A 26,917-nucleotide genomic window follows, 5' to 3' on the forward strand; every position below is an offset into this window, starting at 1 on the left:
TGTAATTAAAAAAATCCATATTTATTACATTAATAGTAACATCTTGTTTTCACCTTTTGCATTATGACCTCTTTATAACTTTTCTCTTTGATTACGATGGAGGATTTGAACAGGGCCTCCAGGTGCCCTTCTAGTAAGGTGCAACCCTGCTGGGCAGACAGAGCTCTCAGGCCACATCACCTGCAAGTCTGCTCAGCAGTCTGAGGGTGGCTGGCTGCCTTTGGGTCAGGCAGCCATTGCTTGTTCACTCAGCCATGGCAGAAATGTGGTACCAAGCTTGGGAAGGGTACTCACTAGCGGCCTCATCCTCCTAGTTCCAGAACTGCAAATCCAGACTGTGAATGACCAGCTAGAAAGGGAAATAATATGCAATGCCATAATATTCTTCACTAGTCTGGGTAGATTGCCATCCACTTGCCTTCACTTCGTCCAAAAAGAACTACCACTCTTCCAATATTCCATTTATCACCATGCTTGAGTTTATGCTCAAGATGTATTTGTTTTAAGAATGAGTTACAACAGCTTTCATAACCAGCAGGAATTAGGAAATAAATGCTAAGCTCTGAGTGCCTACTCTGTCCCAAACATTGTTCTAAGCATTTTACAAGTACTAAATTTAATTATCAAAACAACCATATGATAGGCATTTGCTACTTCAATAGATGGGGTGATAGAATGCGTAACCTGCCTAAAGTCCTGTTTGAATCTAGAAGCCACCAAAACTGTCCTTTTAACCCTCCAGTGCCCCATAAAAGTATGGATGTATATGATCCATAGAATAACTAAGCAGCTAAAATCTGGGTATTATAAAATCTGTCAACAATCAGAGGGACGTTTAATGATATTTCAAAGCACAAGGGATACTATCCCTCAGAAATGGGAGCTACCCAGAAATTTTACGCCACTAAATCATGATCAGGATAATTAGAGATCTCAGTTCAAATCAGCACAGATAAACAATATCGGGGAGAGTTCTTACTATTAACCTTGTTGGATAACTTTTCAAAGACTAGAGAATATATAATTAAAACAAAATAGAGGGGAAGGTCATCAACAGGTAAAACCTGCAAGACCACTGAAGCCACTACATGTCTTAGAAATGCTTCACTCGTTTTGCGTGTATGAATCTCTGTTCATTAACAAAGGGCCGAAGAGGTTAAGGGTGAGTGAGGTCCTCTTTTTTCCTTTTTTTAGTTTTTCTTTTGGGCCGAGTCCATGATAAAAAGCCACCATACAAACAACTAGACTTCTTTCAAAGCTGGTGCCATTCCTGAATTAGGCAGATTCATTCCTCTTTGGCCCAACAGATCTTGCCATTTTCTTCAAGCCGTACAGTTCCACTGGCCACCAGCTGGAGGGCTGTGGGAAATATTTTATGTTCTGCTAATTTCACTCTTTCAGACAGAGTTGCAACAGTGTCACCCCTCTTCACTGGAACAGCTTCTTGCAAGATAATCTGTCCAGCATCTACGTCTTCCTGAAAAAGGAAGCAAAGTTTTGAACATCACTTTCTAGCAAGTACAATGTACGTCTGAGCCCTAACAATATAGAATTTTGGTAGAAGACATACTCACAGCTACGAAGTGCACAGTGCACCCAGTTACTGTGACACCGGCATCCAGGGCTTGCTCGTGGGCATTTGCACCCTTAAAAGAAGGGAGCAAGGAAGGGTGGATGTTCAGCATCTTCCCTGGGAATAAAAAGCACAGTAGTCAGAATAGCAACAGCCTGTGGATTCTGTTAAAGGAATACACGCTTTCCTGGCTCAAAACAGGAGTCAACAGGAGCAGGATTTTTCTGGGATGGGTGTTTTCGTTGTCAAAGACAGATATGATGTAAAGAGGAAGACAGGTTCTCATCGAAGGAGGCCTTGGGGGTAGCCAGTTCCTGCCTTGAACAGCTGAAGACGCAGCGAGGGCTCTGAATAGGCGCCCGCAATGATGGAAAGTTGGACAGGGACGGGGTGTCTAATGGTATCCTAGGGCTCTTGAAGAAAATTCAGCTTGTCGATGGCCCATACTATTAGAAAGACAGGAGATTCTCGCATAGTGTCTACGTGCTTGACTTCCAATCACCAAGTGGCATGTCCACTAGCCAGATGCCGGATTAGTTAGTTCTGTGTGCCGTAAATCACCAAAGGCATTGCCTGGTTAGATCAAACCACAAGGACTCTGACTATCTTCTTAGGAAAACAAACTCATTGGAGAGAAAATGCATTTATTGCCCAAATGTGTGCACAAAAAAAGACAACAGGATGCAGTCAATACTTTTGTGGAAAAAGGCAAAACACAATATATTTTGTTTTCTGGCAACAATGTCTCCCTAGCCATCTTCTGGCCATGGTCTATACTTCCTAAGGAGAGGATGGACTCTTCATTTTGGGATATAGGGAATCACTTTCTCTTGCTTCTGAACAAGCGAAAAAGTCTCTTCCAAATATTATTCAGAAGATATCATCTTTATAGTAATGTGAAACAAACCTAAACTATATTAGAATAAGTGACTAATTACAGCAGGCCAAAGAAAACTGATAAAGAGAGCAGGATAATGAACAAATCATCATTGGGTCATGCTTTGGGCTAAGGCAAAGGAAATTAAATTATGACCTGTGCCATAAAAGAAAATGTTGCAGTAAATATTTCACGACTAGGATTGTTTGGTGAATTAATCACCCTGGAGTCCATTTTCATTCAGTTGATTTCTCAATGTGGTGTCCCACAATTTTTGCTTACCATTCCATTTTCTGACAAAGGGGCCAGATAAAATCCTCATGAATCCTGCAAGACAGACTATGTCTGTGGAGAACTCTTCAAGGACTTGGTCAATTGCAGTGTCAAATTCTACACGACTTTTATATAATTTATGATTAATTACCTGTGATAGAAAAAGAGAAGTGCAATCTTTTTCAATGAATTACCAAAAACAATTTACAACCTTTACACAGAACATACTTCACTGCCTTCTGAAGACACACCCGATATACATCTGTTAAGGAACGACACGACGAGGCGGAAAGGCAAGCCAGCACCCACCCCAAATCCAGACATCCAAAGAACCAGTGCCCACCAGCCCCAGGTCCTGTGGAGGTGGACTGTGAGCTTCAGTGCAGCTGGCAGGAAAGACACTTTTCCAAGTCACTTACTCTGGTCGGAATGCCGGCTCTGGCCGCCTTATCTAAGCCAGCCACCCCGGCTTTGTTGGAGATAACGACAACAATGTGCGCAGAGCTACTTGACGCCTGCGTGCTGGTGATGAGAGCTTGGAGGTTTGATCCTGAAAAAGAGAAAAGCGCAAGAAAGCTCATGCTTCTTAAAAAGAGACACGTATCATTTTGAATGGGGAATGGTCAAGATTTCTGGATAAATGTCTTAGAATAGATTGGCGAAATATGTGAGGTTTTAAAATTCCCTTCTTCTTGGGATAATGGATTAATAGCTTACAAAAACAGGCATTCCTGGCTTTAGGATCTGTAATTGCTCTTGCACTATAGTAATAGCTTATGATCTACCATTAAAAAAATATGACCTAGCACAGCAGTAGACATAACATGATTTTAAAACTGAATAAGCTGCTAAATTAAGCAAGAAACACCCATCCTCTCCAGAAGAATAAACCATTACGGCCTTTACAAGCACAGTATCTTTGCTTTATCATCAAGTTGGGCCTTAAGTATACTGAAATCTTAAAATGGACTTGTAAAGCAATGGTACTTCTGAGAAGGTACCCTAAAGAAATAATCCGATATGCACGTATGAATGTACTATAAATTTATGAGATGTTTACCAATGTTACAATAGTGGAAAAAAAATCATGCTCTATCCGTCTAAGAAAATATGACACACTTATCACTTTACTCTTCTATCCACAAGAGTCAAACATAAATTTCATATTCTTATTATTAACAATTAAGAAAAACCCCTCAACTATTATAAGACTTTTCAACTATAAAGCCACTATGCAAAAGAAGTTGGATTTTCCATCCTCTCTGTGTTTTCTAGATTCTCTTTCTTCAATTGTCTTCTTGACACCTACTTTTTCTTTAGGAACTGTCTCAAATGCCTGAGAAAAGTAGAAAGACTGAGAATCCAGGACAGATAACCCTCCTCAGTGATCCCCCCACCCCACTCTGCTGAGTGTTCTTACAATCTGAAGGAGGTTTTTCTCTGGTGGGGAGGATGAGGTGAGTAGGGGGTCAGAAGAAGAGAAGAGCATTTCTACAGTGATACAGTAAAGACGAAACGACACCTCACCTGTTCCAGATATTAAGACAGCCACTCTTGCCTTTTTTGTTTGGACAGCGAAATTATTTTTCATGGTGCCATTCTGCAATTTTGGTCCATTTGTTTGCATGGCTTCAATCAGGTGCCTGACTTCCACACGAGGAGAACCTTCATTTCAAACACACCCAGTCAATAAGTAAAAAACTGAATTAACTAGTAAAAAAGTATTTCATGAAAACTTTAGAACACTGCATTTTATTCTCAAAATAAGACATTTAAGGACTAAAACAAGTAATAGTTTTTTATTACTATTACTCATTCATAAAAACTTCCTTAAGGTGAACATATTACCTACTTCGACTAAAAGTTCTATGTTACTGCCTGCCAGTGTTCTGTCCCCACCCCTTCCAATCTTCCATTCAAGATAGTGCTACCATGTTTTCCCGAAAATAAGACCCAGCCAGACCATCAGCTCTAATGCATCTTTTGGAGCAAAACTTAACATAAGACCCGGTCTTATTTTAAAATAAGACCGGGTCTTCTCTAACATAACATAAGACCGGGTCTTATATTAAGTTTTGCTCCAAAAGACACATTAGAGCTGATGGTCCGGCTAGGTCTTATTTTCAGGGAAACTCGGTATGAGCTCCTGGTCTCAAGGGTAGGCATGTGGCCCAAGCAAGGCCATTAAAAGATTTGATATAGGATGTTGACAAAGAGAGGGCCTCTCTTTCTCATTGCAACATAAGCTGAAGGATGTGGGCTCAAGACATTTTTCCGGTATTTGGAGAACATGCTTGCAAATGAGCCCAACATAATAAAGCGATGAAAAGCAGGTAGAGAAAAAAGAAGCCCTGACATCTCCAGCTAATTGAGTGGCTTTTCTGCCACCCTGATGATTGTGAGACAGGACACAGTTATATTCAAGATTTTATACCTAAGGGCAACTAAATAAGGAGCAATTACCTTCAGGGCATGCCACCACACTGCCAATCACCCAGGCTTCTTCCTGGCGTTGCTGAATGTACTTTAGAATCTGCTTTGTCAGTTCCTTTGATACCACGAGGGCAGCCCCAATGCCACAGTTAAATGTTCTGGCCATTTCTTCTTTAGAGAGCTGTCCTTCCTGCTGTAACCATGAAAAGATCCTGTGGACCCTCCAGGTCTGGGCATCTGGAAACAGGCAAGTTGTATGATTAACCTATTGTCTCAAACAAGTATATAGGTGCGTGCACACACAAAGGTATGGAAATTCCAACCAGCACTGTTATTTTTTGGGTAAAACTATAAACTGCCCTTTTAGAAGTTTTTTGGGGGAGCCATTTGTACCTTAGACATTAGGAACATTTTTGTTGACACACTTGGCCAATATTCACAATTGGGTGAGATTTTGTGTTACATTAACTAGTATCTAGAGGCTTAGAATCCCCTAATGTAGCAGATGTGCTAATAGCTGAATTCCAGTAAAGGTTGGCATACTACCCTTTTGTGAATGTTTAGCTGGATCTTAGTGATGACCAAGTGCACCTTAAGTATGATGCAAAATTAGGTGGCTTATATACAGATTTAAAGGAAATGCATACACCCATTAAGAAAAAGTCATGTTATATAAAAGGTTTAAGGTCAAAACTCTGTCTTTCTATATTTATCTTTAAAAAATTTAGATTTAGGGCTGTTATAACAATGTATCTCGGGGTGGCCGGTTGGCTCACTGGTTAGAGCACAGTGCTCACAACACCAGGTCACCGGTTCGATTCCCACATGGGCTAGTGAGCTGCGCCCTCCACAACTAGATTGAAAACAACTTGACTTGGAGATGATGGTTCCTGGGAAAACGCACTGTTCCCCAGTATTTCCCAATAAAAACTTAAAAAATAATAATAAAAAAAGATATATATCCTTTATTATCATGAATAATACAACAATAATCTTTAATAAAAAATTTTAGGTGAAGGTATACACACATACACATAAACATACATAAAATTTGTGGATAATAAAGGAATTTTCAGAGTTCTTTGCAATCCAGTTATGGGACATGATTCACAAAATTACTATACTGAATTAAATATTTATGATGCTGCTAAGAAAGAGAAGCCACTGCGAACTCAGCTTTTTGTTAGATAATAACATTGTCTATCCATTCCCCTTATTTATTTGGGATACCTGCAGGTGATTAGCTTTTTAAAAGGCATCCCATGTGTATGAATCTTGTCCCCTATCAGATTTAATGCCAATTCTATTAGCTGAGAAATGTCCATTTTTTAAAGTTGAGCTCAGAAGATTTAGCTACTATGATATTCACTATTCTACCAATAATCAAAAGTGAATAACTACTTAAAAACAAATAGTGCTACATCCATGAAAAATGGAATACTCTTCATGAAAAATGATGCTATTTTGACAGGTAGGTGATATATTAAATGGCAGGATAAATAGCAGATTAACAAACTATGATCTCATTTTAGCAAAAAGATTTACAAAGTATTTATTTATAGAAAAAAAGACTGACAGACTAAGAGCCTAGTTCCTACAAATGAACAAGTATGTCATTAATAACATGACAAGTTGTAACTTTAATGCTGAGAATTCCTTACTTAAATATGTCGTCAAAGTACGATTCCTAGAAGACACCTCAGAGGCTGATGCAAGACACTGAGTTTCCTTTTTAACGGGATACAGACATTTGTGTAACTCAAAACATAACAGACCTTAAATACTACATCAACTCTCAATTTCCTGATGTGGCGACCATGATGTTATTTTTAACCAGTGGTGTGCTAGAGCCAGCTTGTAGAGACCGTTGCATACAGCCATTTAAAACTGGCCAGGATTGGAGTATTTATACCACAGAGATTGGCAAATGCACAAATTAGCCCTGCCTGTTCCCCATTCATCAGCATGCCACCATTTGTAATGATTTAAAGAGGACGAATACTTCGTTAAGGCTTTGTTTATGCTCACTGGAACACAGTTCTGTCCCGAGTGTCTTAAACCACTAACTTAATCCTCTTACATACCCTTCAATTCTGTATTACACTAATGGCGGGATTCCCATCAAGCCTGTCTCTTCTGCTTCCCTGGAGATGCTGTAATCCCAGTTGACCACTCTGCCAGCCTACCTTGCCTCTTTCCTCATTTTTACACCTATTTCTGACTCTTCAGATTCTCTTAACTTCACATACTCTCTGACTCTAGGGTTAGCTCAGCAAATCTACTCACCTGCATCCACAGCTGCTTCGCCCCATAACTGACCCCTCCACCTGGATCAACCCAAACCATTTTTTTTTTGTTTCAAGGCTACATATGCTCTTACTTTTGGAGAAAAATTACACAACCAGATTCATTTTGACCTTCAGTATTGCTTGCTGTCTCATTCTTGTTTCTGACCTTGATTGATTTCTTATTTACTGCTCTTCTCAAGTCCGCACTCCAAGTCTACTTATCTCATTAAGCTCATCCTACTTCAGTGGGAAAAGACATTATTTTATGGGAACTTCTTCAGTTTCTACTCCCTCAAACCAACGTATATTAGTTGACTGTGATAGCTGAAACAGTTTCTCTGCCTATCTCTCTACCCTATAAAAACAGGGAGGAAAATCCCTGTCCTTCACTTTTGCCACAAGCATTTAACTTATTATTCCCCTTTTCCTTTTACTAATGAACTTCTTAAACAGCAATCTCCATTAATTGTCCCTATTATCTCTGCAACCCACTGCCCCACAATAAACTAGTGGATAGCACCTACCCTCACCAACCTGCTTTTTGACCTAACTCTGAAATATACTGGTCTTTTCTGGTCCTCACCCTAGATCTATGCTGTACTTGATACTGACCAGTGTCATGTTCAAATCCTTGCTTCAATTGATGATACTGTTACATAGTTTACTACGTTTCTTTTTTTTCAGTTTGACCCACTGTATTAGTTTTCTATTGCTATTACTCCGTTTCTGACTGTTCTTTTTGAGTAATTCTACCTCTGCCAACGTAGATAGAACACTGAGCAACACCTTTTGGTACTTTCTACTCTCTTGGCTGTAACTATCTGCATATGAGCACCCATATGCAAATTATCTCCCACCTGATCTCAACTTCTGTTCAAAGACTCTTTGCAATAAACACAATGAAGGTTTAAAACACTGTATTCCCACTTCCTACTCCAAATCTACTCTTCCTCTTGTGTTATGAATGTTACCATCTACTCACCTGCTTAACTATAATAGAAACACCGGACTTCTTTTTTCCTTCTAAGCACAAAATGATTCTCAAACCTGTCTCTCTTCTCTATGTATTGGTTTGGGTCCTCTTCATCTCCTGCAATGGACTATATAATAGCTACCTCTTCCCTTCCTGGTATGTTCCTGATTCTATCTTGTTAAGAGCTTGATATTATATAAGTCAATTACATGAGAGGATTTTTATGCCTTATAAACACAGCTAATAAAGCAAAAAGATAGAAAATAGGTCAGCTCTACTTTCCCCCCAAGAAACCCCAACGATAAGACTTTAACATGTATAATCACATGTGTACTAACTACCCATAGAGCTTCCCCCTCTAATGTACTTTTTCTTCTATCAGTTTTTGGATCAAGTTTCATTTAGTGAGCTTACCTAATACCACCCCAAGTTTCTCAGGGAGAACTCTGGGGATGTTTTCTAGCAATCCTCCACCAGTAATATGGGCAAAGGCCTTGACATGTCCTGAACGCAAGACAGGTAACAGTGAATGGCTGTAGATTCGGGTTGGAGTTAGAAGTAAGTCCCCTGTATGTTGGAGAGATAAGACAAAAACTTAGCCTGTGAACATAAAACCAAAGCATACATAAACAATAAAACTGAAACAGAAAATGACTGTGACCCTGCACAGACACACCAATTCTATAATAATGTCCAAACAACAAAACCATAGGACAATGTAATTTATTCCACTTGAAGTTATCAGAGACGAACCCCACGAAGTGGTTGCTCAAACATTTCGAAGCAGGAGAGTGTAAAACCTAAGTGCATGTACCTAAGGTTTGGTCACCACAGCCATCAGGTGCTGGAGAGGAGTACTGAAGGGAAGATTTCGCTACAATTTTCCTCACAAGGCTAAATCCATTGCTGTGAAGACCAGATGAAGCTATTCCAATAACGACATCCCCTTCCGCGATTCTTTCCAGGTGAGGGAGTTTCTGATCCCGCTCCATGGCACCAACGGCAAAACCGGCTAGGTCATACTCCCCAGGAGGATACATGTCAGGCATTTCTGCCGTTTCACCTCCTGGCAGGAAGATAATTCAAGAGCAAAGAAATCATAATATTTTTAAACCCATCTAGGAAGTAGTGACACCAGCTACAATTAAACACGTGGCTATATTTTGTGAACATTCAATAAAATGTACTCTAGTAATTGCCTAACAGAACTTTTAACCAAGTATAATTTCAGGGGAACCAGTACTAATTTACACAAAAGGTGAGTGTAGCCTCCAAACACTATTACTTTAACAGGGTGAACGCTCAGCTGAATGTCATTTTTCTAGCAATTTACCTTCAGAAATGCTTTCACCTATGGTTGATCTTTACAATCCCTGTTACAGATGATGGTACCGGCTTAGAGACGTGATTTAATCAGCCCGCCCAACTCCAAGTGCCCTGGTCTAAAAAGTATACCGCAGTTCACTTTATGAGAATATCATGTAAAGACAGGGTTTAGGTAGGCAGATTCCAAATTAGAAATTGTTCTAAAAAATGGTTGAAAAGGCAATTGGCTTCTGGAACATATTTGTCCACAGAAGCAGTAATATAAAAGAGGTATAATAGTTTCGTTCCTTAGTCAACCTACAAATCGAATTTGCTCAAAATTCTGATATATGTTGAAGTAACGTTTCTATAAACCTTGAGTACATTTTTAGTATCACTTCTGGGGGAAAATAAAACTTCAGATTTAGAATGCCAAGAACCCATCTGCCTCTGCTGCATGGTGCTAAGGAGGAAGTAACCCCTACCCTGTCTAGGAGGCTACTGAGAAAGATGGAGATAGAAACGGGGGTCAAAGATGGGGGAGAAAGCTAAGGCCTCGCTGACAGTGTAGGAGTATGAGTCTGGGGAACAAACCCTTGAGGAGGGATTTGAAGACACCAGGGTCTAAGTTTTCTTAGTGTTATCTGTATCTTTATTTGCCTGATCTTGTGATATATAGTTTCTCTCATTAGCTATACGTAGGGCTAAAATACAGTAAAAAGGAAGTGTAATTAAAATGATCATACCAAGGAGGGCACATCCAGCTTTCCCGCAAGCTTTAGCGATTCCAGCAATGACAGCTTCAGTCGTATTGAGGTCAAGTTTTCCACAGGAAAAGTAATCGAGGAAGAAGAGGGGCTCTGCCCCTTGGGCCAGAATATCATTTACACACATTGCAACCAAATCTTGACCAATGGTATCATGTTTATTGCACTGCTGGGCAATCTATAGAACATAAAACATCCACATGAAATTAAGCTCCAAATCATATCTTGTCCTTTTATCAATGGAGGCTAACAAATATTATCAACTTTTGGCTAGCTGCTCTGAATGCCTAAAGACAAAAGAACACTAAATTCTGACAAGCTGTTTGGTCCAAAAGCATCCCTTTTCATCCCCTAAAATAACCCTTCCATCCAGAGACAGAGTCAACAATATTGTACTGTTAGAAACATGTCGGTATTTTAGTCATATTATATGGTTATTTGGTACGGTTCACTTCAGTGCTTATATGTCAACAGGGCAAAATATGTATTTGATATACAGTAAATTCTCTCTTATCTTTCACAAAAAGCCTTTATTCACAAAGGTGTCTGATTACTTTCAGTTTAGTTCCAACGCCATCTGTTCCGCAGGCCAGAAGAGGATCTTTGAAACCAGCTGCTTTCAAATCAAAAAGACCAGCAAAACCTCCCAGATCAACATCACAGCCTGTTGGAGAGGAAATTAATTACCTTCTGCACTTCGACAGATCAGGTAAACATGAGTACACGAAACACTTTTATAAGATGCCTTTCCTGAGAATGGGAGAGAGCACCCCACGCTTAAAGCATAGATCAAGAAAGTAATTAAATATTAAAGGAGCAGACATGTCCTTTTGAGTTTAACATCCTAAATAAGAGATGTTTTAAATCACAGGGACAAGAAGGGAGAAGACTTTGAGTCTGACTTAAATAGGGCAAGACAACAACTTGGCATTAATTTGGAACATTTTCCTCTGTAAATTATAAAGCGCAAATCAATTCACAATATTTGTCAAAGTTAATGAATTAGCAAAGGATGGGATCTGACTCACCTGGTCTGGAGGTGGCTTTTGCTAAAGGTTTAATTCTCTTGACCAGCATATTTCCAGCTGCAATGTCTACCCCAGATTCCTTGTAAGTCAGGCCCCTAAGGAATTCAAACAAACAAAAGAACACCTAGGATATCACCTAAATATCAGGAAAAATCATTTTAATCTTAAAATATTTAAAGCAGAATACATCCCTAGTGATTTTCATATCCCCTAATGTGCTGGGAACCCTCCACAGATTTTGATTTAACTGGTCTAGGGCTGGCCCTAGAAATTGAAATGTGTTTAAATAATCTCCCTAGTTGATTCGATTGTATCATCACTACTGAGAACTACTTTTCTAACTTAACCCTTCCGTATTTCTCACAGGTAGTTAAGATATATGGATATTTTGCCAAAATCTTTCTCTGTTCAATTTTGGTATGGGATGAAAAGGAGTAAGAAAACTAAGTCAAAAAAGTGAAAACTAGGGTTATAAAAACTCAACAAAGAAACCCCTAAATTCTAAAAATCAGGATTATAACTCTGCAAAGAAATCCCTAAATTATTGCAACAACAGAGAATTGTAAATTTCCTTATAGCAGAGACAATAAGAAACAAGATGAAAAAAACTATCAAAAAAGCAAAACCAGATAGTGGTATTCAGTGCATCATTTCCTTCTATATGCGGCCAACACATTGGAGCAGTACATTTAGAGACCAAGTTTGTGAATGGCGCTGTGGATTCAGCAGTCTTGCCTTACAAAAATGAGAACTTTGGCCTAGCTGAATGCAGTGATACATGAAGAAATATGTGAAGTTTTATTAGGAACAAGGTACCAGGGTACATACAGAGTTTGAGAGCTTTGGCAGTTAACACCAATGAAGTTAGCAGTCAGGGTCATGCTCAGATAGGAAACAAAGTTCTACTGGTTTAAAACAAGCCTTTTCTCAGTTAGCAGCTGGCATTGTGGCCTCTCATTTTCTTCATCTTTAATTTAAAGAACTCGAGAGACAGTATTAAGACTACAGAGCCTTAAAAGAGGTCACTTTTCAATGTAATTATCAGTTTAAGATAAACAATAAATTTTTAACATGGTATTTCAATGTTCTTCTTTCTAAAAAAAAAATGCCAATATTTAAACTTTAAAAATTTGCCTATCAGTAGCAGTATAGCTTGAATTAAGTTGCTAAAATCTCTTATTTTATCCTAAAATTTATTTTCATAGATGAATTCAACAAACACTAACTGTAATATATACTTAAGAAATCAAAACACCCAGTCACGATTAATAGTTTATTGATTTTACAAAGGACTAGTTGTACATGTCAATAAATGGAATCGCAAAGGGGTCAAAAATACATTTCAGTAATTGGTATAAATGCAGTGATAAAAGACTGCCAAAATTTATAGTCTAATCAAACTAAGTTGTAAAAGTACATGACCAATATTTTCATCTTGAATTTTTTGAAAAAACCAGGTATTAAGATATAACAGTAATATTTAAATATGACAACAAAAAGAATAAAAATCCTTTTTCTCATCTTTATTGAATGATTGACAAAATGATCGTATATATTTAAAGCGAACAATGTGAAAAAAAAATCCTTAATATCACTGTGATTTTATCAAACTTTTTAAACATACAGAGCTACCATGAAATTTTTTCCATTTCATTTGAATATTGTAACTAGTTTTGATTCAAACCAAATGCAAATCAAAATCAGATCAGTCCCACAGAGAGAAAAGAATACAGAATGACTAGTACAGGGTTACAGAATTTTCTACATAGGTATATATGCCAGTTTGAAGCTGTGCTTTCATCACTTTGGTAAGAAATTTACCTGGGCTGCTGCAGGAAAGCTATGGCACGAGAGCCGATGTCCTTTCTGTAAATGGCTCCCTCAAACTTTATAACAGCTAGTCCTTTCTTGGCATCTTCAAGGGCTGAGATAAGATTTTCCCGGATGGCTGTGACAGTAAGGACTCTACCACCATTAGTCACCACTTTGCCATCTTTTAGGGCAGTACCAGCTTGGAACACCTCCAGTCCTAAAGCTTGAGCATCAGGAAACCCTGTAAAATAGCGCATTTGACATGTTATTTCAGATAACAATATTCTACACTTCTGAAGTGGTTTTTAATTGCGAGAATTTTTTTTTTAAATAAAATCGTTATTTCATTTAAATGAATCTTCACAAGGATCAGGAAAGAATGAATGCAATAAATTAGTAAACAGACCCTTTCTCCTAAGAACAGTCCATTCTGCTCTAGGGTGATAACTGTATTCCTAAAACCTTGTGTTATCATCAATCTCACGTAAGGACTAGTGGTTCAATGAGGGAGAAAAAAAGAAAGCTAAACCCTGAAAAGTTTGAGACTTAAAAGTAGAAAGTTACCTTTACCTGACAAATTAAATACTAAAAAAATAAAATAAAGATATAAAATGTAAACATCGATGAACAATCCTGCATTTGATCACATCTTTCACTGAAGACTAAAGGAATTTCTACTTCATAAGTTATCCAAGTAAAGTTGCTTTCTTTCTTTTTTAAATAACCAATAGGATCATAGCATTGAAAACATATTCTTAATCTTTTCCCTAACATAACAATTGTAAAATTTAAGACAAATTTGATTAGCTTTTAGACTTGTCTAAGATTTCTGGCTTCATTTTCTTTTGAATTATTTTTAAAGCACTCATATATAACTTTACACTTAAAATATTACTATATTTTATAAATTCTAAAATGATGAACCTGGGGAGTTTACACAAAAACACAACCTCTTAATTTTTAAAGAAACCATTCTTATATCCCCAGTTTGTCCTTTTCCGTCTCCATTTTTCTTTTAGCATGATATTTGGTAGTCTGTTAATATATGCCTTTCCTAAGTGTTTTTTTGTAACATAGTAGCATTCAATCACAGGTATTCAAATAACCGCTGGTATTGGTAATACCCAAAATCGCTGTGTCAAAAATGAATTATTGGGCTGCCCCGGTGGTTCAGGTGGTTAGAGCTCCATGCTCCTAACTCCAAAGGCTGCCGGTTCGATTCCCACATGGGTCAGTGGGCTCTCAACCACAAGGTTGCCAGTTCAATTCCTCGAGTCCCACAAGGGATGGTGGGCTGCGCCCCCTGCAACTAGCAACGACAACTGGACCTGGAGCTGAGCTAAGCCCTCCACAACTAAGACTGAAAGAACAACTTGAAGCTGAACGGCACCCTCCACAACTAAGATTGAAAGGACAACTTGACTTGGAAAAAAGTCCTGGAAGTACACACTGTTCCCCAATAAAGTCCTGTACCCCTTCCCCAACAAAAATCTTGGGAAAAAAATGAATTATTATACTTGTCACCTTAATCTTAGAGAAATTTCATAACACAAAGGATGTTGATATCTCTTTCTCTCTTTGCTCATTTTCAAAGGCAACCAATCCTAGTTGCCCAGTTGCATGTGTGGGATTTACAGGGCAATGGACTTGTCTGGGCAAGACAGTAAATAGAGTGTTTGAATCAAACACACTTTTGGGGTACCAAGGGAGGCCAAGCTACAGCCTGCTAGGGATCACAGAGGTCTGCCTTTGGGCTTTTGGCACTGGAACTTAGTTGGCATTTTAAAGTTTTACTTAACATCATTTAACTAGACGCCTTTCCTCCTGTAAAGAGAAACAGAAGAGAAGGCCATACTTTTGAAAGCTTGAATTCCACCCCCCAAGTTGCCTATGGGGTGCACTGCAAACTGCAGGGATCCATGTGTGATGAGATCGGATCTCTGAACTGTATCTCATCGACGTAGTTTATACTAATGTTCTTCTAATTCTCATACAGTTCCATTATCTTCCTGGCTCTTGGCCAGGCCCACTTCAGTCTTTCTTGTGCAGAGGAAAGGAAATGGATAACAGTTCTTTAAATACAGCGATTGTGGATATTTGAACACTCATACCCAATAAACATGATTACCTCAAGACCCCCTGAAAGGTTTCTGATAGGTTTACACCCTTAAGAGGAGCGGAACATGGCATGGAGACCTACAGTGGCACTAGTCGCTTGTCACATTGCAATTCAAACTTTTGTTCTCTAACATTCACCTGTTATCTCCACACCCTTGGTGTAGTCTCCTGGATAACCTTTACTTGCCATGACAACAGTTATGGCAGTGCGGTTTTCAAGCCACAGGGGTGGAGAGGTGCACAGCAGGCCATCTAAGGTAGACTGAATCACTTCGTAAAGATCACTTTTAAGAAGTGGGAGGATCACCTGGAAAAACAATTAACATGGCAATTGAGAGCCATTTTAATCACTGGGATAGCAGCAACTGGCACATCCTGTGGACCCATGAACAACGTAGGGGTGGGGGCCCTGAAACCCTGTACAGTTGGAAAACCCATGTATAACTTTTCACTCCCTAAAAACTTAACTACGGTTGTCCACTGGTATCCGTGAGGGATTGGTTCCAGGCCCTCCCAGACCAAAATTTGCAGGTGCTCAAGTCCCTTATATAAAATGGCATAGAATGCAGACAGTGGGCCTCTGAATCTGTGGATTCCCAACTGCCAATATGCCAGTGGCTGAATTGAAGAGGTGAAACCCAGGGACATAGAGGGCTGACTGTATATATATTTTAAAAATTCATATATAAGTTCAAGCCCGTGTTGTTCAAGGGTTAACTATATTTCTCAAAGGTAATTATTCCAAGATTGATAAATCCTAAGATTAAAACAATATACATCTTCTACAAAGTAATACTTTTTATCCACCTGGCACTCTGGATCACCGAAACGGCAATTAAACTCCAGAACTTTTGGGCCATCCTTAGTCAGCATTATACCAGCATAGAGAATACCTTCATTAAAAAAGAGAAAACAAAACAAAAAAAATAATGAAGACATTGTATTGTGACTATGAAAATTAGAACATAAACTGCTAATACTTGAAGTTTTGGAATAGCCATAACAAATGCTACAACATGGTCAATTAAAAGGTAGTGAACAAAAGGAAAAACAGGGAAGTTTTGCCAAAGATGTCAAGTTACTCCATGAATGATAAAATGACATCGATGTGCTTACCTATATATGGCATACCCTCCTGCTGCATGCCATCCACTGTCCGCTGAAGAATGGTATTTTTAATTTTTAGCAACAAATCCTTAGGAACCTGGGGAACATACAGCAATATGTAAATGCAATCAGTATCCGAAAAAAATCATCTTGCATGGGACAATGAAAGGGGACAACTATCATTTATTTACTATCTCAGATGGGCTGAGCACTTTAAATTCACAAACGTTTTAAATACTCACATTGGCCCTATCTAGTAGGTATTCAGCCTCATTCTTATAAAATAGAAAAGATGACCTCTGAGAGTTAAAAATTACCACTAGCAGAAGCTGGATTATGTATTTATAGAGCAGCATCAATTACCATTTCATAACAGACTGTTAAATCACCTTTTACTAATAAACCTATAGATTTTCAAATATATACACACTTAACACTTAACTAAAAAGTTTCCTGAAACGTAATAAAAATGAAAAAAGTCCTCTCCTATTTAGAGGCTCCTTTGATTCCTTTCAGTATATTCTATGCATATTTCATAAGCCTATAAACTTAAGAATATGAGTTTATAAACTTAATTGTAAAAATGAGACCTAGAGATAGTCCTTATATTAAAACTATCTTCTACCAAGTGGTAGTTTTAATACTTATAAAGTCTAAAGTATCCGAAGAAATCTATTTGAAATCTAATTAGAAAAGATATGTGCATCCCCATGTTCACTGAAGCATTTATTTATAAGACCCAAGATATGGAAGCAACCTAAGTGTCCACTGATAGAAAACTGGATAAAAAGGATGTGGTACATATAACAATGGAATATTACTCAGCCATAAAAAAGAATGAAATCTTACCATTTGCAACAACATGGATGGACCTAGAGGGTATTATGCTAAGTGAAATATGTTAGCTAGAGAAAGGCAAATACCGTATGATTTCAGTCATACGTGAAATATAAAGAACAAAATAAATGAACAAATAAAACCGAAATGAACTCATAGATATAGAGAACATTTTGATGGTTGCCAGATGGGATGGTGGTTGGGAGCAGTGTAAAAAGGTAAAAGCATTAGCAAGTACAAATTGGAAGTTACAAAATAGTCATGCAGATGTAAAGTATAGTATAGGGAATATTGTCAATAATATTGTAACAACTGGTGTCAGGTGGGTACTAGATTTAAGGGGGGATCACTTTGTAAGTTATAAAAATGTCTAACCAGTGTGCTGTACACCTGAATCTAATGCAACATTGAATGTCAACTGTAATTGAGAAATAAAAAACTTTAAACAATAAAGAATAAAGAGGGCCGGCCCGGTGGCTCAGGTGGCTGGAGCACTGTGCTCCTAACACTGAGATCGCCAGTTTGATTCCCATATGGGCCAGTAAGCTGCGCCCTCTACAGCTAAGATTGTGAACAACAGCTCTCCCTGGAGCTGGGCTGCGGTGAGCAGCCAGAGGTTGGTGTAAACTGCGGTGGGCTGCTATGTGCAGCCGTGGGCTACCCTGTGCTGCCATGAGTGGCCAGCGTGAGTGGCTGGCAGGTGGCGAGAGCTGCCATGAGCTGCGACCATCGACTGGCGACTGACTGCCTCAGCTGGGGGGAGCACAAGGCTCATAATACCAGCATGGGCCAGGGAGCTGTGTCCTACACAACTAGACTGAGAAACAACGGCTTGAACCAGGGTGGGGGGGGAGGCAGAAGGAAAAGGGGAGGAAAGATTATAATATTGCAAATAAGGAATTCATTAAAAAAAAAAAAGAATAAAGCAAATCCTGTTTGGTTTTTAATCAAGAAAAAATCTGAAAGGCACTACATTACTAGCAGTTTATGATTATCATCAGTGGAAAGAATGGGTGAGTTTCTGAAGTGCTAACGTACTTATAATACACTCAATGCAGATTTCTTATAAAAACTGTCCAGAAATTGTTTGGAAACATACTTTATCTATCCATTATCAAGTAGAAAGACCAGAAGAACAAATTATCGTCTGACTGGGTTCTCAATTCATCTCTCTCTCTCTCTCTTTCTCTCTCTCTCTCTCACTGAGCACTTATGTGCTGAGTCCTGGATATCCAAAGATGAATAAAAGATAATTCTAGACTTAATTGTCTCCCGTGGGTTAAAAACAGGGTACAGAGAGGAGGGGCCAGAAGATCTGTTCAATCTATACTTAAATTAGTTTTTCAAAGGCTTTTTTGAAAAGGTTAATTTTAGAGAGACTAGAAGAGATACCATAAATGCCATTTCACTTAATAGGAAAATCAAATTACTGACAAGTAATCATTTACAGAAATATACAAGACAGAAAAGCATTGTCTGAGAGCTCTTTGAGAAGACCAATTACTAGGGAACTTTAGCTGAGCCTTTGGGAAGTACCTGAGGTGCTGGACAATAGGCTCCCATCCCCCCTGTGTTGGGGCCGTGATCTCCTTCCAGCAATCGCTTATGGTCTTGTGCTGGGGGCATGGGGGCCACAGTCCTGCCATCAGTGAAGCAGAGACACTGTACAGAAAACAAATAGTCCACTTAGCTTAAATGCCAAAAAGTAAAAAAAAGTTATTTAATAAGGAGAACTATATGTACCTTAACTCTTCTTAGAGGAAAAGTTTTCTTTTTTTAAAGTAAAATGAGCTGAAATATAACTAACCCTAAGCTATCTATATCAATAACCAGATCTTGTATATTCAATTTCTGAAGGATCTGTAAGTTTTGAGCTAGGTTAGGAAAAATAACCAAACTACTTGCAAAGTAAAATATTTCAGCCTTTGCCCCTTTTAAATAGTGTGTGATATAAGTCCAAGTCTCTTACTGAGACACTGGGGAAGATCAAAAGAAGGTAAGTTCTTTTTTCATGTGCATCCCAAATACTAAATGTATACAAATTTCTTTGTAACTGTTGGGCTTATGCTTTCAGATGAAACAACCAGGGTAAATCAAGTCTTTTGGGGCTTATAGGTCAGACACCATAGCTTCTATACTCTATAAAAGCCCCAAAGATAAATATACTTACAGACACCTCTTCTCCTTCAAGAAGTTCTTCAATGACAATTGTTTCTCCAGCTGCTCCAAAAGCTTTATCCTTTTTGTAGATTAAAAAAAAAGGTAAATTGTAAGCTTTTAATATTTACTTAATTGGCTGTTATTTTCTACCATTTGTATTATGAACCAATACACTGGTATTGTAATTTCCTTTTCCCTTTCTGAAAGCCTCAAAAGAATATGTAAATGTTTCCTGTTTTTATAGTGGCAATGATACAGCTAGCACTGGTGAGTGTGTCACTAATACTCTCCTGGGGATCACGCTGTCCAGTTTCAAATAAGGTAATGGAAAAACAAATGTTTTCATCATTACCATTTAATTTTTATTTCTGATTATGATTTTATATGTTTGCCTATAATAATTTTTCTAAAAGGAAGAAAGCCACAACAACCAAGATGGATCATAAAAGAAAAGCAAAGTATATTAATTCATTACTTCACTTTTCTGAGGCTAGGGGCACAAAGGACAAATAATTTTGTCCTCATGGATAGTTGAGAATTTATTTGTATGTTCTGTAGACTAAGGATTTTCTATTTTTCAGTACCAGACACCAAAGGATGTTAGAACTTACTTCCAAAGAACAGAATCATGGTTTAGCTATCAGTGTAGATCTATAACAACTCTTTCAGAGATGGATTATAATACAGGGTATTATGCACAATAACTTACCTGTATGTTCGCTAGATTTGTTTTCCTTATTTCGAGGAACATTTTGTAAACGTTAAGAGCATTTATCCAGTGTGATTAGGAACTTACTTTTCCAGAGGAATCAACCTACCTGCATGATCTCCTGCACAGCTTGGCAGGCCTCTTCTTTGCTCTTTGCAACTATCACCCCTTTCCCAGCTGCAAGACCACTGGCCTTCACAACCAAAGCAGGGAAGTCTGCACTGTGAAGACAGAGCGGTCTTCAATAGCCAATAAACCCTTATCATTCGGGATAAAATGCTTCGGGATTTTGTAATGATATGCTATAGCAACAAGTGAAAAGCAGAAAGAAAAATTCACGATCATACTAACACCCTTTTGATGTGTTTCCCACCAGGAATTTTCCCATGTATTCCTTTATAGTTGTGATCATAAAGCACATACAATTTTCCTTTTTTCACTTATTATGAGAGCATATTGGCAAAATCTTTGGAAGAATAAAGCAGTTGTAGAGTGCTGGTATAGAATGATCTTTATGATACAAAGTAGTGAATCATACTCTCATTCAAGTAGAAGATATGGCTTTGTAAGAGCAATATAAACATGGGCACACAGTCCATCTATGAAGGCACACATCAGAAACTGTTGCTGGTAATTTCTTCTGTTGAGTGCAACCAGAGATCAGAAAGATTTACCCAAAGTAACAAAACTGTCACTTACCCAAGGCATCCGGCTACTAGGAAATAATAATATTCAGTGTTTAAGAAACTCTGTAAGATTTAGAATGAATAAAGAATGAAGTTGACTCCACTAAAAAGAAAACATACCAGGTCACAGGGAGAAGTGTCAATAAAAAAGGGCAAGGTCATATGTCTACCAATATTCATGAATTTCTCAATGTTTCTCATGTAATATCGAGAACAAGGATGTTTAAAATTTAGAGTTGAGTAGTGCTGGCAGAATGCCAAGCAATGATTCCTCACTCTGGTTAATTACTTATGGAAAAAAACCAATATCCTTTATGTTATAGATGCCACTGTGTCAATTTGGCTGTGAAAATAGTGCATGACTGTAAACCCAAATGTATCTTTTCCCCTAAAACTATTCACTAATAAATATATAAAAAGCCTCTTTCAGCAAGGCCAGAAGAGTGTACTATATGCATAGAATCCCACTTTATTTTGATGTTGGAAAAAGGCAACCTACATAGATTGATCTTTCCCCACAATTATGTTACAATAAACTTGAGACATAAAAGTGACCCGTATATTTAACTATCACAACAAAACAACTGCCCTTCACAGTCAGTCTTCTATCTACCTCATAATGAAGCTATAGGCCTCTTTAGGATTGGTGAAAGCTCTCCATTGTGCAGTTGGGATTCCATGTCGGTCCATAAATTCTTTTGCAAATCTTTTGCTGGACTCCAACTGAGCTGCCTCTGCTGTGGGACCAAAACATTTCACTCCTGCAGATGTCAGGTTCCCAACAATTCCTATGGATGGAAACAAGCAGCATGAGGTGAGCCAAGGTCTTTATGGTACCTTTCCATTCTGAAGAATTAGGATTAGACTAAATGTACATTGAGATAAAGCAGACGACTGGTGGCAGAGAATAACTAAGATTTCCGTGTTGTCTACAAGATATAAACAAAAATGCTACCAACATGTGATTCAAATCCAGCAGAAGTTATTTGTTTTATTCAAATGTATGGATTACTGACACCATAAGAGAGCAGAATAAAAACGTAGGCTTCCCACAGCTGCAAATTTGATCTCTCACTTAGCACATTGCTGATGCTTGAGAAAAAAATCTAGAATCCATAAATTTCAAGAGGGTGAAAGCTTTTTTTCCCAATGTAATATTACATTAGAAACCCTCATCTCTAAAATGAATTGGATTAGATGAGCTCCAAGTTCCTTTGGCAATAGACATACTGTAACAATAAACAGAAATGATCTTTACCAGCAGCCAGAGGTGCCTCTGGTCCAACAACTACGAATTCGATTTTCTCATCTTTGCAGAACTGAGCAAGAGCACTGTGATCACTGATGGAGATGGCTGTGAACAGAAAACAAAACAACAAACCCACCTCACTTATAAAAATATTCTTTAAGTTATCGAAGTGTCACACTGAAAACTAAGTACTACACTTTGTTATGCCTACTAACTGTTGGTTTTCTTTTACTGGTACAGACCAGTTTCACCATGAGAAAGTCAGAGCAGAGGGCATTAGGCTGACCAATAAAGCTCAGTTCTCTGCCATCGCTTTAGCCAGTTAGATGAAAACACCAGTAAGCTTCCTAAAGAGCTACAGAGAACCTTCTCGACTATGGTGTTCATGTCACTAGCGTTGACTGTAAACAAAAATGTATATTCAGAAACCAGTCTTTTAACGTCATTCTTTCAAGATTTACTGAGAACCACATGCACTAGATACTATTCTAGTCACTACATTAAGATGTTGACACAAACAGGGTCCCTACACTTAGGATGCTTATATTCTAAGCATGGGAATGTTGGGTAATACATAAAGAAAACAAACAATTGTGAACAAATGAGGCAAATTTGATATGAGGTGAATTGGGAGGCTATTTCTGGTGGAATCTCTGTGCACAGATGTTTAAGCTAAGAACTAAATGATTTTAAGACCTTGCTCACTTCTCCAACCTACAAGCCAGGTAAATTTTCTTTCTTAATGGAGTCCTAATTAACTGGCAGTAGGATCAACCATATACTAAGCATGGGTTGGTTCTATAAATACTCTCCTGCTCCACTGTACCTGGATCCCTTTTCTTAAGTTAGCTAAAACCTCCATTACACTTCACATACATGGTATTTGTGATGTGTTGGGGATAAGTGCAGAAAGGGTAGAGTTCTCAGTCCACAGGAACTGCCCGAGTGGAATAAGGATGGAGTACAAGGCACTCTGGGCGAGCAGTTGCAAACACAAGTGGGCTGAGCAGAGCCAACTACCTCAGCACAGCAGAGGGTGGCATGCGGAAGAGGACACACCTAGCTTGTCTCTGCAAGTGGTAGCAGCCTCAGGACAATCTGGGAGATTTTCATGGGCTGGCCTGCATGGCATCAATTGCTTTGACATAAAATGTGCTAGTTCTTCAATAAACATACAATATCTCATCCCCTAGCTAAGATTCCAGATATTTCCGTATTTATCTTTTTCTTATTATTCTTATTTTTGGTTCTGTGTATGCTATTATCTTCTCCCAGTTTATGGCTTGCTGGGTGATAGTCTTCTCTCCAATACATACTACGAGCCACATAGGGTACTATGCACAGAGCACGTAATATAAAACAAGACAGGTGAATTCCTTGCCCTGATGTAGCTTACCTCCTACAGCTTACGTTCTAAGGGTGAAGTGAAGGTAGGAGACAGACAATAGACAAGTGAAAACTAAATATAGATAATGGTTCATAATCGCAAACAAATAAAATGTGAGGTGGACATGCTTTAATTTAGAAACTTTAGGAAAGTCCTCTTTGAGGAGATAACATATAAGCTGAGATCTGAAATAATGAGGAGCCACTGATGCTGGAGGTGGGAACAAATACAAAGGCCTAGGCAGCTCTGTATGGGAAACTGCAGGCCTGCATGGCTAGAGCACAGTGAAAAGAAAACAAAGGATATGAAAAATAAGACTGGAAAGGCAGGCAGAGGCCAGATCACAAAGGGCTTCATAAGGAACACTAAGGACTTTTGAGTTTTATTTTAAGTGCTATAGGAAGCCACTGAAGAGTTTAACATAGCATAAGAACTGATCATTTTTTCATTTTTACCACTTAAAGAGATAAAGGCTGAGATCTATGATGGAGATAGAATTGCCAGAACTTAATAGCACTGCTCAACTTTTCATGTCCAAAATTACACATTAAAATGCCTTTAACCTACATTGGGCATGTGTGACTTTTTTAATGGATGCATTTTATAAGGTTTAAAATAATTTAAGATAAGGAAATGCTACATAGTGAACAACAGCATACCTTACATTTATTTACAATATATGGCAAACATTCAAATTACCTCATAAAATTTAAGGTTAAGAAAAGCATTCAAATCTGAATAGCAATTGACCTTATAAAAAACAGATGTGGTTGACAGTTTATCATTTATAACATGATTACCAGCATTTGAAATCTTTTCAGAGCAGGCAGTGCCTGCATTTCCTGGGGCAACCAACACCTGTTTGACATGATTAGACTGTGCAAGTTTCCAGGCCAGTGCATGTTCTCTTCCTCCATTGCCAATTACAAGTACTCGGGCTGCCATTGCTGTCTGCAAAGTAGGAATTCAGAAGGAAAATGAGAGCTGCAGAAAGAAAACCACAATCAGTACTTCAGAATGCACATACTTTAGAAATCACAATTTTTAAATATGATGTATTCCAATGATCCATTTGTGAAAAGTTAGGATGAATTTGAGAAATGAAATAATTTGAGAAATATGACTGTATTCATGAGGATTAGGGAGGTATTTTAAAAATGAGGCAGATGGGCTTAGAGAGTTAAGGAGTAAAATGGTGACTTTAACTCCTTATTGGATTAAAAAACAAAACAAAAAACAAATCTTGTATGAACAATAACCTTTTGGGTTTTTAGAAGATATAATAATCGAGCCTCAGTAAAAAATGAATCCTGATGTTTTAAATCTAGACCAGAACTCAAAATAACTATTTTTAAATCTTGTGATCATCTGCTGTAACATGAAAACAGCCATAAATAAATGAATGTGGCTATGTCAGGTAAAAACTTACAAAAACAGGCCAAGGGCAGTAGGTCATAGTTTGCCTATCTCTGCTTTAAGCAATAGAAAGTAATCAGAGGTTTATGAAAAATAAGCATGGCTGGTTTTAATAAAACTATTGTTTATGGACACTGCAATTTGAATTTTAATTTTCACGTGTCGTAAAAACACCGTTCTTTCCCCCCCAACTATTTAATACCGTAAAAACTATCCGTATTTGGTAGGCTGTACAAAAATAGTTGACAGGAAGGATTGGCATAAGGGTCATAGTTTGCTGACCTCTGATTTAAGAAATTAGTGCAGTATTTTAGAAAATCAATAGAGAAGGCAAAAATCAAATTTGAACACGTCTAACATTATTTCTGGCATTTGATTCTGAGCAGGATGGGAACAACAGCTATCTCTCCACTGGTCAGCAGTGTGACATTGGGTAAGCTCTTACTATTTCTAATTCAATTTCTTCACATCTTAAAAAATTTTGCCTTACAAGGTTACTTGTAGGAGAAAATTTGCCTTACAAGGTTACTTAAGGATGAACTGAAAGGGTATTTATATAAACAATTAGTACAATTTCTGACATTCAGCAGTAGTAAATGCTAACTTGTTATATTTTATTAAGTACTTTTACTTAAATTAATACTTCAGAAGTTAGAAGTTCTAACAGAAAAAAAAAGCACAAGGAATGAATAATTTGGCAAATTAATTTACTAATTTTCAGAAGGCAAACTGAAAATAGGAAAAAGAAAACTGAAATTTGTAACTTCTTGTGAGATGCTAGGATTACACATTTAAATAAAAACCTAAGCTGATAATAGAAAAAACTAACCCTTTTTAAGCACTTACTTTGTGCCAGATGCGATATTCTAGACGCTTTTCATGAACTACTTTGCTTAATCTTCCTAATTCTATGAGGTACTATTACCATCCCCACTTTACAGATAAGAAACTGAGGTACAGTTAGGCTAAGTAACTTGCAGGTCAGAGCTAATAGGGGGTGGAGCCTGTATTGCAACTGAAGCAATTTTTCATCAGACACTGTAAAATTGAGACGGTGGTCATTGAAAACCGGAGGGGAAAAAAATTACTAAATTATCTTCTCAGAAAGGGAAAAGCTAGTTTAACAGAAAACACAGATCTGCCATGTGCATTGAAATATCTGAAAGAAACACAGCTTTAAAACTAGAGAAAATATTACATTTTGTTTGAAGAAGAGGGGGCAGAGAAGCCTCAGTCTGAACGAATCTACACCAGGAGTGGGCAGGCCCAGGCTCTAGTCCCGGTGCCTTGGTTTGGGTTGAGACTCTGTCCCTTATTCACTAGGATACGTTGAGGGGCTTAACTTTCTCAGGCCTCAGTCATCCAAGTGAGTAACATAACGAGATGAAGAGAGCCAGGTAAAGCCTGGCTTTCAATGGATTTGACGAGTGATACAAAGTAAAAACCAATTACAGAAGTGGGCTAATCTGCCAGACACAATGGGTGCGTAACAATATGCCACTTATCTTTATGACCTAAAAAAAGAAGCATAAAGATACAAAAGGCCCCGAATCTTAGAAAGCAGGGAAAGTGACAGATCCAATGTAAACCTCAGTTAAAAATGAAAAGCACATGGCGAACCCCCACGCAGTGCATTTAAAAACTGAGTATTCCTATAGTCAAACCAGTTCCTACAGCTCTCAACTGAAGTTAGTTCATTCAATTCCTGATATTAGATCCCCAAACCAAAGCATTAATGTACGTAAAAGCGGAGAGGGCTTACGCACGGACACAATGTCGACTCAAGGCCTTCCGGCCGCTGGCAACTCACAAATTCGACTGCGCGCTCGGAGCTCGGGCGCCCGCGCGCGCCGGAAGTCGGCCCACCGGGATCCGGGGCGCGCGCCTCCTCCCCGCTCGGCCACGCCCCGCGGTGGGCT

General features: G+C 38.3%; 1 protein-coding gene across 5 annotated transcripts; it reads right to left on the reverse strand.

Moving 5' to 3' along the window:
- Positions 1-26,902, reverse strand: GART (phosphoribosylglycinamide formyltransferase, phosphoribosylglycinamide synthetase, phosphoribosylaminoimidazole synthetase). 5 transcript variants are annotated; one of them, XM_081079709.1, is made up of 22 exons: positions 26,765-26,902; positions 24,383-24,566; positions 22,205-22,300; positions 21,560-21,734; positions 20,370-20,481; positions 19,562-19,630; positions 18,928-19,053; positions 16,564-16,651; positions 16,255-16,340; positions 15,586-15,754; positions 13,339-13,570; positions 11,518-11,612; positions 11,044-11,153; positions 10,469-10,667; positions 9,232-9,483; positions 8,832-8,984; positions 5,187-5,393; positions 4,251-4,388; positions 3,143-3,273; positions 2,733-2,874; positions 1,575-1,690; positions 1-1,477 (listed from the first exon to the last, which is right to left on the reverse strand). In XM_081079709.1, the coding sequence occupies exons 2-22, from the start codon at positions 24,525-24,527 to the stop codon at positions 1,286-1,288; spliced, it is 3,033 nt and encodes a 1,010-aa protein (XP_080935835.1). In that variant the 5' UTR covers positions 24,528-24,566; positions 26,765-26,902; the 3' UTR covers positions 1-1,285. The 5 variants fall into 5 exon arrangements, with proteins under 5 accessions (XP_080935835.1, XP_080935836.1, XP_080935837.1 ...); XM_081079710.1 differs by having other exon boundaries at positions 24,383-24,533; positions 26,765-26,850; XM_081079711.1 differs by having other exon boundaries at positions 26,761-26,850.
- Positions 26,903-26,917: the final 15 nt, after the last annotated feature.

Source organism: Rhinolophus hipposideros, assembly GCF_964194185.1.
Source record: "Rhinolophus hipposideros genome assembly, chromosome: 2".
NCBI lineage: Eukaryota > Metazoa > Chordata > Mammalia > Chiroptera > Rhinolophidae > Rhinolophus > Rhinolophus hipposideros.